General features: G+C 45.8%; 1 protein-coding gene across 2 annotated transcripts in view; it reads left to right on the top strand.

Moving 5' to 3' along the window:
- LOC126285297 (synaptotagmin-5-like) overlaps positions 1-15,958 on the top strand; it is a 222,402-nt gene that overhangs the window by 106,198 nt on the left and 100,246 nt on the right. For both annotated transcript variants that reach the window (XM_049984586.1, XM_049984587.1), the window contains exon 2: positions 130-256. In XM_049984586.1, the coding sequence (XP_049840543.1) occupies positions 130-256 (127 nt within the window). The remainder of the gene's footprint in view (positions 1-129; positions 257-15,958) is intronic.

Below are 15,958 nucleotides of genomic sequence, written 5' to 3'. Positions count from 1 at the left end.
GGGGATCACCTGGCTATTCCATTTCTTTATCCATAAATCTGCCCATTGCTCTCGAGTACATGTTCAAAGAGTTCTGTTATTTACGGCTCCACGTCGGGTGTGTACATGCCGTCTACGCTGTGTCGCCAGATGGCGCTGGGAGCAGGTGGTCGCCTGCTGGTGCTGGCTGCTGGGGCGAGCTCAGTGCTGCTGGCGCTGCTGGTGGTGGCCTGCCTGGTGGGGCCCGGCTGCTGCCTCTACGAGTACCTCCACCGCAGTGAGTACCTATCCGGATGCTTGCTCTCGATCAGACAGTATCATACATCCTTCTTCCAGTCAGCAGATATCTTGGTTGAGGACTCCCATACACTATTGATACTAATTTATAACCAGTACATTGCATGACAGAACTCGTGTGATGACCCACAAAAGAGAGCCCCCTTGGACGCACTCACCTCGCTGTTGAGCTCACGGGTTATGCGTCGGTGGGAGGATGAGTGGCTGGAAGTGAATGACACTATGCTCCGTTTAGTCAAGCCCACAACGCGTGTGTGGTGTACTTCCTTTCAGCCCCATCGACGGGACGAGGTCCTCCTCACTCGACTTCGAATAGGCCACAGCCCTATGACGCATGGCTACCTGCTCCGGCGAGAGGACCCTCCAATGTGTGGTGCTTGCGGCGTCCAGGTCACTGTGCGCCACGTTTTATTGGATTGCGTTTTATTTTCTAACCAGCGGGCCGCAGCTGACTTGCCAGCGGACCTGCCATCTCTTTTAGGCAACACTAGGACGAATGTGGCTTAAGTTTTAAAGTTCTGTGCCATGTCAAATGTTTTTACAAAGATTTTAGGGAGAGGATTTTAATTTGCTCACTGTGTGACAAGCTAGCCCATATTTTATGTAAGTGGACAGCCAATAAGAATTTCCTGCGACATTCTTGTTGCTATGTTTCCCATTTCCTTAGGTTTTACTTTCTTATGTAGCATTTTCCTTCTTTTCCTGCTTTCTTTAAGTGTGTGCTTTAGTTTTCTTAGGTCTGTCCACGTTCGTTCCTTTTAATATGTGTCAGGGCGCTGATGACCTCGATGTTGAGCGCCCATAAGCCCCAACACACCACCACCAGAGCGTATAGGAGTACTGAACCCCAAAAACCATTGTAGTAAAAAGGTATGTGTTTCTACATATATCAGTTTCCAATTGTTTCATCTCATGTTTGGAGACATACGTAGTGTGAAAATTAAGAAATTGTAGAAAACTAGGATCTGTGTTCAACACAGGGTACTTCCCAGTTGCTTGCTCCTGCGAACGGATTTGCTTGCATTCTGACACATATGGAGAATGTTCCAGCCAGATTAATGGGAACATTCACAGGCTCGCTCTACGTGCTGCAACCACAAATATAATACTGTTTGAGAGTCCATAGGAAGCTAACTTTGGCAAGAAACAATGGGAAATACATTCAACTATTAAAAAATAAAAGGAAAACTTGCTTCTGACTGCAGGTGGAAAGGACTAAAAAGTATTCCAATCATTTACAGACTCGCATAACTATAGTCAGTTGACCTGTCTTCAGAAGCTAAGTGTGCTAAACGAAACACTGATACTAGTGAACGCACACTTTGATTTTATATTGTATAAATTTTAGTATTGTTAAAATTGTGCAAGACTGTTGCCATTAATGTTCTTAAATCAATGCCATGATTTACACACTTCTCAAAATTTTGGATGAATGCTTCTAAACGCAGTAGTTATGTGAAATTCTAGGAAGTTATGCTAAAGCAATGTAAACAAACAGTAATTATTATTGTTATTATTAAAACATTTCACATTATCTTATTGATATTATTGTTATACTTGTAGACATCTGCATCACGTTCAAAGAGAATTTGAAAGTAAATTATATTTGTGGCTGAGTTCTGGATCTGTGTTTTTCACAGGTAGCCCATTTCACTTTTCCAAATAGTAACTGTGTGAACACTGCAAAAATGACACATTACTGTGTAATTATGCATCTGGCTGCAGTCTTCTGTAATAATCACTTGAGTATGGTACATTTCTGCAGGTGGAAGTATTTCGTTTCTAAGCAGATAAAGGACATGGGAACTATATTGTGAAACAGAGAAAACCTGTTACTTATGTACTGGAGAAAGCTACAAGAAAATTAGTGACATACAACATACAGGAGTCTATGGACTGATGTCTGATGGTTTACGATATTGTCACACAATACCAGTGGAAAGAATGCAGCAGTTACTAACTTCTTAACTTGAAGCACCTGCATAAAGCTGACCCCCTCCTTGTGAGAAAATATGTCCTGACCTGTATCGTAAATATTCCCAAATTTGTTGCAAGATTTTATTGGAGTTCAGCCTGATGAACAATCCTGGTGCAAAATCTGACCTACTGTGGGTGGTTCGTCGACCACTATGTATATCTCCCAACAGCATCAACTGTCTTAAACAGCCTGTATCAGTCAAGCACTCATACACACTTCACGTTTGGCACATATATAAAAAATAAATGAACAAATAAGATAAAGAACATATTATAAACTTCATTTTGGTTTGGTACAGTGTCAAGAAACCAGTACCTAAAATTACATATTTCAACAGGCTCAAAACAGTTAGACAACCTATCTGAAAAACACATACATCAATCTTAATACTATTTCATCCAGAGGTAGTGATGTACAAGCATTGATAATATAGTGATACTGAAAAAGAAAATTATAGTGGTAATGAAAAGATTGTCAGTGTTATCTGACTTCTAACAATGCCTCAATAGTAGTTAAACAGCTCACACTTTCATATAATTGAGTCATATAGGTCCAAATATTTTGAGTTCCATAATGTAGTGTTGCCACACATAACAGCCCGATATCTAACTGCTGCAGGCCATACCACCATACCTTGTTTAATGTCTGAAAATATCTCACTGTGAGAAAATCTGTTATGTGTTTCCAACGTTGCTTATCACGATCTGTAACTTAAACACGACTTTCCTCTTGGCCACTACTTGTGCAACCATAGATCAATAAGATGGTGGCACCCTGTGTTCACGTAAGCAATACACGAATAAAGGGAATAATCTAGTTAGAAATTATATTACAACACGAGCTGTTTAAAGCGAATATATTTCTCTTCAGAAACATAGACACAAACTAAAAGTTTTCAGTGAGAATTGTGTTGATACAAAACAAACTTTCATCGCCGTAAAAAACTGATATTATTTTGCAAGCCAACATTTTCATTCTCATAAAACCTGAGGTGAGGGATTAAATACAAATATAATGAAATGAACTTTAAAGTTATGCAGTAATCAGCTTCTCAGTATTTGACAAATTCACACCCTCTCAGCCGGCAGTACTGGATGTGAATGCATGTAAGTGAAATGGATGCCGAGAAGAATGCAAATCCACAGCCTAAGTCACCTCTAATGGTAGCACGAAATTCAGCATAATAAAAAGACTTAGAATTGTCTTAGTGGTAACCATACAAATTATTCATCATAACTTACCATCAGACAAAGCTAGTTTCATCAGATAATGTGCTACATCAAATATAGCTCAAAAATCAGAACCGTCTCAATACCCCAATTACTGTATACCAAAGGTTAATGGCTGACCACCTTTGAAAAAGGAAGCCACATGGGCCCTCTACACACATATGATTGGCTGAGGGCCATTGGCTAACCAAACACTGGATTTCTTACGCAATGTCCCTCAGGGGCTCAGCATTCATTTGATGAGTAAGTGCTTGGCGACCCCGGGATTCCTGATCTGGGGCTGCTAAGAGCCTGTCAGTCGTCTGTTACCGTAAGCTCTGGGCATGCTTCAGCAACCACCATGTGAAGCGGTGGTGGAACGTTCTGTGTCACAGGGAACGGGGATCTTGGATGGCCTGCTCTCTCTCTATATATATATATATATATATATATATAAACCTCAATCTCAAGGTATGCTGCTTGCTGAGGAAATGCATGGCTGTTGGCGTGGAGCAGTCGTTAGCAGGCAACCTCTGGGGAACCTGCGACACCTCAGTTTTTCCCTGGCTGCTCGTGGGACATAGATGGAACCCTCGAAATCTTCTCCTCCCAGCTAGAAGGGAGTATTGCCTGGGAGGGAGGTTAGTCCTTCTGACAACCAACTTGTTAGAAATGGGGTTCAAGGTATAATGAATCAGTATGTCTTTGTAGTGATCAAAACAAAGGAATGTACTTTTAAAAAGGTGTCCCTCTTCTATATCCATAAAGGCTTAGAAAGAGTTGCTGGTATCTAAAGTCTATTAAGCAGCTGCGAAATGGTTCCTTTGCTGGTCGAGACTTACTGTGCAAAGCAGGTGGAACTGCTTAGGAAGTCACAAAAATTGGGTAAGTATGACATCATTGTTAAGTTGCATAACTCCCCTTACTCCAGCAAAGGTGTGGTCACTTGCTGTGATGCTATGGACATTGATGTTGCTGAATTCAAACAAGAATGGGCATCACAGGGGGTGATAGATGTGGAAGAAAGGACACCTCGACTCGAATACGGATATCAAGCTTATGGGTCTGCAAGATCTTCGTACCTCAAAATGTTGGATGTGATTCACCATGAGGGTATTAGGCTTTCAACGGGGGCTTATCGTATGAGTCCAGTTGCTAGTCTATGTGTCGAGGCTGGAGAGCCTCTGCTGTCCATTCAGCGTCTTCTCCTTATGGTACGGCAAGCATACAGGGCCAAGTCCACTCCTATTTCGTTAGCGTCCAACACCTTTTCACAGCTGGCACTGGAACGTTTCTTCCGCCACCGTCCGAAGGCAACAAAGCCGTATGGCATCCATGCAAAGGAGAGTCTCGACTCAGTACACCTGGAGGGCATTAAGGTCCTAAACCAGGGATGGAGTAGGGGATCTCTCTGGCTACTACGACGGCCGAGATTACTTCTTGATCTGGCGGCTTACGAGAAGTATTGTACCCCGGCCCACCTTTTTAAAACTAAATTTACTGAGATTTTAGACCGCCATTCAGATTTTATTACTGTTTACACGTATGGGTCTAAACAGGGGGATTTTATGGGCTGCTGTGCTGTGTTTCCCGATACTGTTCGTAAGATAGGGCTCCCAGGGCAGTTCTCAGTTTACTATGCAGAACTGTTTGCCATTCTGCAGCATTAGAGCACATGCGACGACATCATGGCAAGAAATTCATCATCTGCTCTGATTCCCAAAATGCTATACACGCTCTTGAACAGATGTACCCAGCAGATCGGATGGTGCAACAAGTGCAGGACTCACTCCTGCTCTTGTAAAAACAGGGTAAGGATGTAATTTTCTGCTGGGTTCCAGGGCACATAGGGATTCCTGGAACTTGCGGCTGCCAAGTAGTCTTGCTCCATCCCACCTCCTGCTCGCTGTTCAGTCCGCCTGCAGGCAATAACATCATTCATGACTTGGAAGATCATGCGTTGGTGGGAGGCTCAGTGGCTGGAAGTGAGGGATAATAAGTTGCGAACGGTGAAGGATTCTGTCCGACCGTGGCTTACCTCCTTCCGTCAATAACGAGCTGAGGAAATAGCCCTTACATGGCATCGAATAGGACACTGTCCATTGAGACATGGTTTTCTGTTATGTCATGAGGAGCCACCAACGTGTCAGACATGTGGGACACAGCTGTCGATACGACATACACTCCTGGAAATGGAAAAAAGAACACATTGACACCGGTGTGTCAGACCCACCATACTTGCTCCGGACACTGCGAAAGGGCTGTACAAGCAATGATCACACGCATGGCACAGCGGACACACCAGGAACCGCGGTGTTGGCCGTCGAATGGCGCTAGCTGCGCAGCATTTGTGCACCGCCGCCGTCAGTGTCAGCCAGTTTGCCGTGGCATACGGAGCTCCATCGCAGTCTTTAACACTGGTAGCATGCCGCGACAGCGTGGACGTGAACCGTATGTGCAGTTGACGGACTTTGAGCGAGGGCGTATAGTGGGCATGCGGGAGGCCGGGTGGACGTACCGCCTAATTGCTCAACACGTGGGGCGTGAGGTCTCCTCAGTAGATCGATGTTGTCGCCAGTGGTCGGCGGAAGGTGCACGTGCCCGTCGACCAAATTAGGGACACTGTTGCTCCTGGGGTATCGGCGAGGACCATTCGCAACCGTCTCCATGAAGCTGGGCTACGGTCCCGCACACCGTTAGGCCGTCTTCCGCTAACGCCCCAGCATCGTGCAGCCAGTGGTGTCGCGACAGGCGTGAATGGAGGGACGAATGGAGACGTGTCGTCTTCAGCGATGAGAGTCGCTTCTTTCTTGGTGCCAATGATGGTCGTATGCGTGTTTGGCGCCGTGCAGGTGAGCGCCACAATCAGGACTGCATACGACCGAGGCACACAGGGCCAACATCCGGCATCATGGTGTGGGGAGCGATCTCCTACACTGGCCGTACACCTCTGGTGATCGTTAAGGGGACACTGAATAGTGCACAGTACATCCAAACCGTCATCGAACCCATCGTTCTACCATTCCTAGACTGGCAAGGGAACTTGCTGTTCGAACAGGACAATGCACGTCCGCATGTACCCCGTGCCACCCAATGAGCTCTAGAAGGTGTAAGTCAACTACCCTGGCCAGCAAGATCTCCGGATCTGTCCCCCATTGAGCATGTTTGGGACTGGATGAAGCGTCGTCTCACGCGGTCTGCAAGTCCAGCACGAACGCTGGTCCAACTGAGGCGCCAGGTGGAAATGGCATGGCAAGCCGTTCCACAGGACTACATCCAGCATCTCTACGATCGTCTCCATGGGAGAATAGCAGCCTGCATTGCTGCGAAAGGTGGATATACACTGTACTAGTGCCGACATTGTGCATGCTCTGTTGCCTGTGTCTATGTGCCTGTGGTTCTGTCAGTGTGATCATGTGATGTATCTGACCCCAGGAATGTGTCAATAAAGTTTTCCCTTCCTGGGACAATGAATTCACGGTGTTCTTATTTCAATTTCCAGGAGTGTATTTTAACTAAATGTGTTTTATATGTGAGTTTGAGGGAAGATTTGTTTCCCATCAGACCTGCGGTCTATTTTAAATAATAATGAGGCGAATGTGGCTAGAGTTTTACGTTTTTGTGTGATGTCTGGACGTCTTCCCAAAATATTGGGATTGAGATCTTAATGTGCTGTAAAGTGGTTTGGTCACCCATTATTTGTAAGTGGTCACCCAGCTACAGTTAAGTATTTTTACCTGTTTTGTACTGGTATTTTATTTTTAGTTTTATCTACCTGTTTTGATGTGCTGTGTCCAATACTGAAATTTGAGCATTTACAATTCTCGTAAAGATTGGCTCTCAATTGATTCTTGTTTAACAGATCTTGGCTGCACTCGTCAACATTTATTTTGGGAACGGGCGCTGATAACCTCGTTGTTGAGCGCCCTAGAACACTAATCATCATCATCATCATCATAATCTGGAACAAGTGACACATATGAATAATGGAGAAATTGAGAAACCTGCCATATTCATCGCAACTTCAATTATCTGACACTATCTGAACACATCATGGCAGGTTTCTTTCGACATAGTGTTAGGTTATATGTACCTAACCCTATGTGCTGCCCCCTGTGGGTCCGGGGGTTAGAGTAGGCCTGAGATATTCCTGCCTATCGTAAGAGGCGACTAAAAGGAGTCTCAAACGTTTCAGCTGTGTAAGTTCAGGTCCCATTCTATGGTTTGACCTGCCATTTTACAAATTCCTCAGAAGTTCGTACCATATTGGGAAGGACATCTTGTGTGGTGCACTAGTTATCTATAGTGCCCTTAGATTCGATCTCCTGAATCTCTTGTTGTCATGGCATTGCATATCCATCTGCATATCTCCTATTTGGGCCAGGACATTTTCCAAAGTATGTCTTCTACTTCCATTGTCCCCTGTCCTCTTTCGCCCCCATGACACTATTGGATCCCTCTGTGCCCAATATCCAGCATGGTATACAGTTCGTTGTGGTAGGGCCATCATGTACCCATTTGGTGGTAGCCCCCAAGCAACACAGGGATCACACTGCTGATGCCTGAGCTGTAAACTCCCCTTGTATTCCAAGGAGTAGATGTCTGTCTTCCTGGGGCATCAGGACCCCCAGCAATGGCCATCATCCCAGGTGGCCTTTTCTGGGGCTGGATTGTGCCTGTGGGGAGAGCCCCTGATCGGAGTGGGTGGCATCAGGACAGATGACCGACAATCAAGCGGATTAGGTCATCTTTTGCTGGGGACCGAATGGCCCAGCAGTCTCTAAGAAAGGGAATGTTGATTACAGCGCTGACAGGTATGAACCTAAGTCATTCCCCTCCCTAGCAACACCTTTGGAGGAACATAGGGCTTCAGAGTGACAGGATCCCTATCACCACGCTACTTAGTTTGAGGCAGAACTGTTGGGTGCTCCTTTCTGGAAATGAAGCCTCTGTTTTTTGTTGAGCACCTTGAGGATACGTTTGGGGAAGTGACAGCACTGTCCAAAATGCACAATTGGTCGATTTTGATTCAGACAGCATCCCCAACCCAGTCCTGGGCGTTACTCGCCTGTGACAAGCTGGATGATATTCTTGTTTCAGTCACTCCTCACAAAAGCCTAAATATGATCCAGGGAATTATTTTTCATCGTGACCTCCTGTTACAGTCTGATGATGAGATATGTGCCAATTTAGAACAGTGGAGTGTCCATTTCATCCTGCTCGTTTACAGGGGACCCAAGTACAGTAGGGTTACCACTGGTGCCTTCATCTTTGAGGGTGATTCGTTACCTGGAAAGGTGAAGGTGATGGTGTACCGATGTGACATCATGGCCTATGTTCCTCCCTCTATGTGGTGCTTCAAGTGCTAGAAATTTGGGCACATGGCGTCCTGGTGCCCTTCCAGTGCCACTTGTTAAAACTGCAGACTTTGCTGCATCTGAATACTCAATGTGCGCTGCCTCCCACCTGTGTGATCTGTGGACAGCATCACTCCCCCTGCTCGCCGGACTGCCCAAAAAGAGCGCAAAATGTGGAGTTCAAGACCCCTGACAGGCTAAACTCAAATACGAAAGGTTAAACGCTGTTCCCATAGGATCTTCTTATGCTACCACCGTTATGGCGTCGCCATCGCTGACACCGTTACGTCCATCCTCTAAGGTTGCTCCAGTGGGCCCTCAGGGCCACCCATCTCGCTCCCCTGTCCAGTTGGCTGGGGCATGTCTTCTTCTGTTGCTCCAAAAGCTTCAACTTTGGAACAAACACCCCCAAAATGCTGGGGACATAGGTCCCCTCCCCCCAGCCACAGAAGCAAGTGCCTCCTCTGGCTCCTCTTATGCAGAAGGGGTCCCTTGGAATGCTACCTTCCACGGTTCCCCCCAGTGGTCCAGTGGACACCAGCCAGTGGTTGAAAGAACCACTGGCTGCTGGTTGAAGGGCTTCACAGTCTTCCTCTGCCCTTGAAGCTACTTCTGAGAAGCCCTCCCAGCAAGCTCCTAAGGAGTGGCGAGAGGGCAAAACTTCAAAGATAAAGTCCACCAAGAAACGGGAGCCTCCAGTGCCCCCTACACCAGCACTCCTCCAGGGGTGTGCGTCTGAAGACGAGATGGAGATTCTGGCATCCCCTGAGGATCTAGCTCTCGCCATGGTACTGGGTGCGAAAACCGGTGGCGACAGGTGATGCTGTAGCCTAATTTGCCTCCTTGGTCACTCCATGCCACCCCAGACGACAGAAAGCGTCATTCTCCAGTGCAACTGCGGCGGTTTCTCTCCCACCTGGCTAAGTTACATCAACTTTTAAGCAGTGTCCCAGCTTTTTGAACTGTCCTGGTTTCCCGCATACAGCCTCCCCACCCCCCACAGTACAGAGAACTACAGATATCCAACAGGGAGGGCGTGCAGGCGTTGACGTCGGTGGAAATCGTGCTCGTAGGCAGGCGCACCACAGGTACTTCCATCTCGAACTAGGTGGGTTGTGCAGGCAGAGTGGCGAGAGGCAGGTCGATTTCATAGTCAGTCAACCACTGTCTCCAGATGAGACGGCGGCCAGCCTGGAAGTAAGCAGGCGGGGTGGTCGTCGATGTGGTGGAGGCATGTGTGGCCCTTAAGTGGATGGAGATATCAGGGGTACAACAAAAATTGTCCTAGCTATGACAGTGTATTTTCGTCCTTACCTCTGTAGCGAACCTGTGCCCTTTCAAACACCTTTAGAAGATGTGGCTGTCAGGGTGAGGACAACGCAGGAAATTACCATCCGTAACATCTACCTCCCTCCAGATGGTGAAGCACCACCCCTCGTTTTGGCTGCTCTAATTTTGCATTTCGCTTCCAGTGTCGGTTAAGGAGGTATCACTGCACGCTCGATAACCTTGGCCCTGCTCGAAGGAGCAATTCAACAAGCGTTCCTTACTAAGCAACACCTTGTTTGTGTTTTCTTTGACATGGAAAAGACCTACGATACCACCAGGAGGCATAATATTTTGTTGCGGCTCTGTCAGTGAGAATTCTGTGGATGTCTGTCTACCTTCATACATTCCATTCTCTCGGACAGACATTTTAGATACAAGGTTGGAAATGTCCTGTTTGACAAGTTTAAGCAGGAGCATGGTGTCTCTGAAGGGAGTTTTTTTAAGTTTCACGGCATTCGCAAAAGCACTAAACAGTATTACGTCCATAGTGCGACGTCCCTTACTATGTTCCTTGTTTGTGGAAGACTTGTCCATCTTCCGTGCATCGTTCAGTTTCATAACGGCTACTCTACAATTGCAGCTGACGATCAGGCTGTTGGAGAAATGGTTTTACACAACAGGTTTTAATTTTTTTCGAGAAAACAGTTTGTGTTGATTTTAACCATTCCCACTGCCTGTTTAATTCACCCATTTTAAAACTGGGAACACAGTTCTCACTTTTAAGGAAAAGGTAAATTACCTGGGCCTTACTTTGGATGAGAAGTTAACGTGACTGCCACACCTTAAAGAAGTGAAACTGAGATGTCTGAAAGCCTTGGTCTTGGGGGCCGACAGAGGTTGCCTGATCCAACTTTAAGGCCTTTGTGCGATCCAGGCTTGAATACAGATGCCGGATTTGTGGGTCAGCAAGACCTTCATACCTCAAAATGCTGGATGCTGTTCACCATGAGGGTATTTGGCTGTTGACAGGGACCCATCGCACAAGCCCTATTGTTAGCTTGTGTGCAGAGACTGGTGAGCCTCTGCTTTCTATTCGACATCTTCTCTTAGTATGCAAAGCATACGTATTGGACATTGTCCGTTCCTACATCGCCAGCATCCAGCTACGTTGTACAGCAGCCACTGGAATGTCTGTTCGATCGTCAGCCACAAGCAACAAAGCCATTTAGCATCCCAGCAAGGGAGAACCTTAGATTATTACACGTGGGGGGCATTTAGGTTCAAAGCCAAGTTAAAAAAAAAATGGTTCAAATGGCTCGGAGCACTATAGGACTTAACTTCTAAGGTCATCAGTCCCCTAGAACTTAGAACTACTTAAACCTAACTAACCTAAGGACATCACACACAACCATGCCCGAGGCAGGATTCGAACCTGCGACCATCACGGTCGCGCGGTTCCAGAGTGTAGCGCCTAGAACCGCTCGGCCACCCCGGCCGGCTCCAAAGCTGGGGCTGGAGTAGAAAGTACCTCTGGCTCCTACCAAGGCCCAGATCTGCTGTATCTCGTTGGGACGTTGGAATTTTAGTACGGGCGTTTCTGAAGCTTATCTTATTGGGGTTGCCCCAAGCTTCTTGTGGGGAGATGAAACTTGGTTTTCCGTTTTATTGACCTTTTGCCACAGATTTTCATAATGTTCATCGGTAAATCATTAGTGCAAGAGTGGTGGTGACCTTGCTATTTAGTGCCCTCTGCCATAAATCATCATCATCCGACACAATGGTAATGCAAAGAGTTATATGAACCTACCAAAATCAATATGTATTAAAGCTGGTGCCTTAATATCTCGGAATTGTTTGTAGTTGTGGTCTTCAGTCCGAAGACTGATTTAATGCAGCTGTCCATGTTACTCTATCCTGTGCAACCCACTTCATCTCCGAGTAACTACTGCATCGTGCATCCTTCTGCATCTGCTTAATGTTGCTGCATCCTGCCTAGTCATCAAAAATGTTTAGTCTAGGAACCTTGCTTTCTCGGATCACTAGACAACATTCAAGCAAATCGTATTAATGAATTCTATTACAAAATGAGCAATTACAGTGCTTAACTTTGTGTTACATAGATGTGTCTCAAGCAAAGGGCTACCAAACAAATGAACAAGCTTCTTCAGTATATACAATTTCTAAGTCGCTGGTCTTGAAGTGCCTAATCTTGATGCTACTGTTCAACTCGCCACGACCAGTCGGGCGCGGCGCTTACGTCCTCTTCACATAGAGGTCGCTGCTGTTGCTTTGTCATCCTGGAGAGTGGTCGGTCATCGTGCAATTGGCTGACGTCTTCACAGCCCTCGCTGCTCCATCGTTCCCGACTGGCGTGCCGGTGCTTGTCTTTACGCTGTAACAAATGTATTCGTCTCTTTGTCTCTCTCTACATTTTTTACCCCCACACTTCCCTCCAGTACTAAATTGAGGATCTCTTCATGTCTGAGGATCTGTCCTATCAACCGCTGCCTTCTTTTCGTGAAGTTGTGCCACAAATTTCTTGTTCCCCAAATCTATTCAGGACCTCCTCTTTAGTTAGGTGATCGACCCATCCAGTCTTCAACATTCTTCTGTAGTACCGTATTTCGGTAGCTTCTATTCTCTTTTTGTCGAAATTGTTTATGGTCCTCGTTTCGCTTCCGTACACGGCTACACTCCAGACAAATACTTACAGGAAAGACTTCCTGGCACTTAAATCTAGAGTCGATGTTAAATATTTGTTCTTAAGAAATACTGTTATTGCCGTTGCCTGCCCAGATACCAAAACACATCTCGTACTTTAAGCGTCTAGTTTCCTGATCTAAATCCCTGACTTAATTCGACTACATTCCATTATGCTTGTTTTACTTTTGTTAATATTCATCTTATATTTTCCTTTCAAGACACTGTCCATTCCGTTCAACTGCTCTTTCAAGTCCTTTGCTGTCTCTGATGAATTTACGGTGTCATCGGCAAACGTCAATTTTTTATTTCTTCGCCTTTAGTTCCTACTCATAATTTTTCTTTGACTTTCTTTACTGCTTGTACAATATACATACTGAATAACATCAGGGATAGGCTACAACCGTGTGTCACTCCCTTCTCAACTGATGCTTCTATTTCATACCCCTCGACTCTTGTCGCTGCCATTTGGTATCTATACAAGTTGCAAATAGCCTTTCGTTCAATGTATTTTACCACTGTTAACTTCAAAATTCCAAAGAAAGTATGCCAGTTTACATTGTTAAAAGCTTTCTCTAAGTGTACAAATGCTATTAACGGAGGTTTGACTTTCCTTAACCCATCTTCTAAGATAAGTCGTGAGGTCACAACTGCTTCCCGTGTTGTTTTATTTCTACGGAATCCAAGTTGATCTTGCCTGAGATAGGTTTCTATCAATTGTTCCATTATTCTGTAAAGAATTCGTGTAAGTATCTTGCAATCATACCTTTTTAAACTGATATTTTGGTAGTTTTCACACCTGTCAGGAACTAATTTCTTTGGAATTGGAGTTATGAAATTTTTCTTGAAATCTGAGAGTATTTCGCCTGTTTCATACATCTTGCTCACCAGATAGAAGAGTTTTGTCATAGCTGGTTCTCCCAAGGCTATCAGTAGTTCTGACGGAATGTCATGAATTCTTGGGGCCTTGTTTCGACTTGGATCTTTCAGAGCTCTATCAAATTCTTCTTCCAGTATCTTATCTCATATCTCATATTGATCTACGTCATTTCTCTTTCTACAATATTGGCTTCAAGGTCATCTCCCTTTTATAGAACCTCTATATACTCCTTCCACCTTTCAACTTTGTCTCCTGTGCTTGTGATTGTTTTTCCATCTGAGCTATTTATATTCATACAGATGGTGTTCTTTTCCCCATAGGTCGCTTTAATGTACCTGTAGGCGGTATCTATCTTTCCTCTAGGATACATGCTTCTAAATCCTTATATTTATTCTCTAGCCGTTCCTCATTTGCCATTTGCACTTCCTGTCAATTTCATTTTTAGACGTTTGTGCTTCCTTTCGCCTGTTTCATTTACGGCATTTTAATATTTTCTCTTTTCATCAATTCAATTCAACATATATTTTGTTACTCAAGGATTTCTAATAGCCCTCGTCTCTTTACCTACTTGATCCTCTGCCGCTTTCACTATTTCGTCTCTCAAAGCTACCCAGTCTTCTTCTACTGTATTCCTTTCCCCTGTTCTTGTCAACCATTCCCTACTGCTCCCTCTGAAACTGTCAACATCTGATTCATTCAGTTTATCTAGGTGGTCGCGTCTTGACTATGGATGCACCATGTATGGGTCAGCGAGGCCTTCGTATCTGAAGATCCTTGACGCAGTACACCATGAGGGTATCAGGCTGGCCACTGGGGCCTTCTGTACCAGTCCCACCCCAGCCTGTGTGCTGAGACAGGGGAACCGCCGCTCGCCATCCAGCGGAAACTCCTCATGGCGCGACGAGTGTGTCAATTCCTTGCCTGTCCTACCCCCCGTGCGTGCCCTACTGTTGCCCGACCGCCTATGGAACGTCTGTTTTCCAGTCGTCCAAGGGTAACGAGACCATTTGGGATTCGTGCCAAGCATTTGCTAGAGTCCCTTGGTGTGGAGCGTGTGGCACTCCAGGGTTTTACCCGCCTGCCTCCATGGTTGATCCAGAGGCCCAGCGTCCTTTTAGACTTGTCACAGTACCGGAGGAGCTGCAGACCTGCGTATGTTTTTACCTCCTTATTTTACGTTATTTTAAACCAGCATCTCGACCATGTACCAATATTTACGGATGTCTCTAAACAGGGGGACTCTATTGGTTGTGCTGTTGTTTTCCCTGATCGAGTTGTCAAGTTACGGCTTCCTGTGGCGTTTACCATCTTTGATACCGAATGGATTGCGATATTGAGGGCATTAAGAGCAGATGTGTTCCCAGTCTTAAGTTTCTCATCTGTTCTGACTCCCTGAGAGCCCTGCAGACTATGCAACACTTGTACCCAACAGATACGGTCGTCCAGAACATCCATGATGCCCTACTCCACCTGCAACGGCAGGGGAAGAAGGTTTCTTTCTGCTGGGTGCCGGGGCATGTGGGTATTAGGGGAAACGAACTAGCGGATGTGGCTGCCAAAGATGCATGTTCCCCCCTCACGTTATTGAATGTGCCGTCCCCCTCCATGCTGTTACCTCCGTTTTCGTGTTATGCGTCAATGGGAAGAGGAGTGGCTGGCAGTTGGTGAAAATAAGCTGCGTTTGGTCACGGCCACCACACGGCCATGGCGTACATCCTACCAGTCATGTAGGGGGTATGAGGTTCTCCTCACCCGCCTCCGCATCGGGTACAGTCCCTTAACGCATGGTTTTTTACTCCGGCGGGAGGACCCCCAAATCTGCAGTGCTTGTGGCGTACAGATTACTGTCCGCCACATTTTACTTGACTGTCCTTTATTCTCTGATCAGAGGGCGGAGGTTTCCTTGCCACCGGATTTGCCCTTTATTTTGCAAGACGACGCAACGACTGTGGTTAAGGTCTAACGGTTTTGTGTCCTGTCCAATCTGTTGCCTCGGATTTCAGAGAGAGGATTTTAATGTGCTACTGGGTGACTGGCTCACCCAGGTTTTAGGTAAGAGGTCCGCCAGTCACGATTACCTACTTGTTGACCTTCGATTTCTGTTCTCTTTTCCTTGTGTTTCCTTTCCTTTTTTAGTGCGTTTCTTTTCCTCTTGTTTTGCCTCTGTATGCGAGGATTTGGAACTGTGTCAGCCCTGTGTCTTTTAGCCTTTCTCCTTGTTCGCTGTCCGTCTTCTTCCCTTTACCGCATGTGTTCCTGTTTCTATGCGTTTGGGCGCTGATGACCACAC

The sequence above is a fragment of the Schistocerca gregaria genome, chromosome 8, assembly GCF_023897955.1.
Source record: "Schistocerca gregaria isolate iqSchGreg1 chromosome 8, iqSchGreg1.2, whole genome shotgun sequence".
Lineage (NCBI taxonomy): Eukaryota > Metazoa > Arthropoda > Insecta > Orthoptera > Acrididae > Schistocerca > Schistocerca gregaria.
Note: the sequence above shows the minus strand (reverse complement) of the source record. Positions and strands in the feature narration are given on the sequence as shown.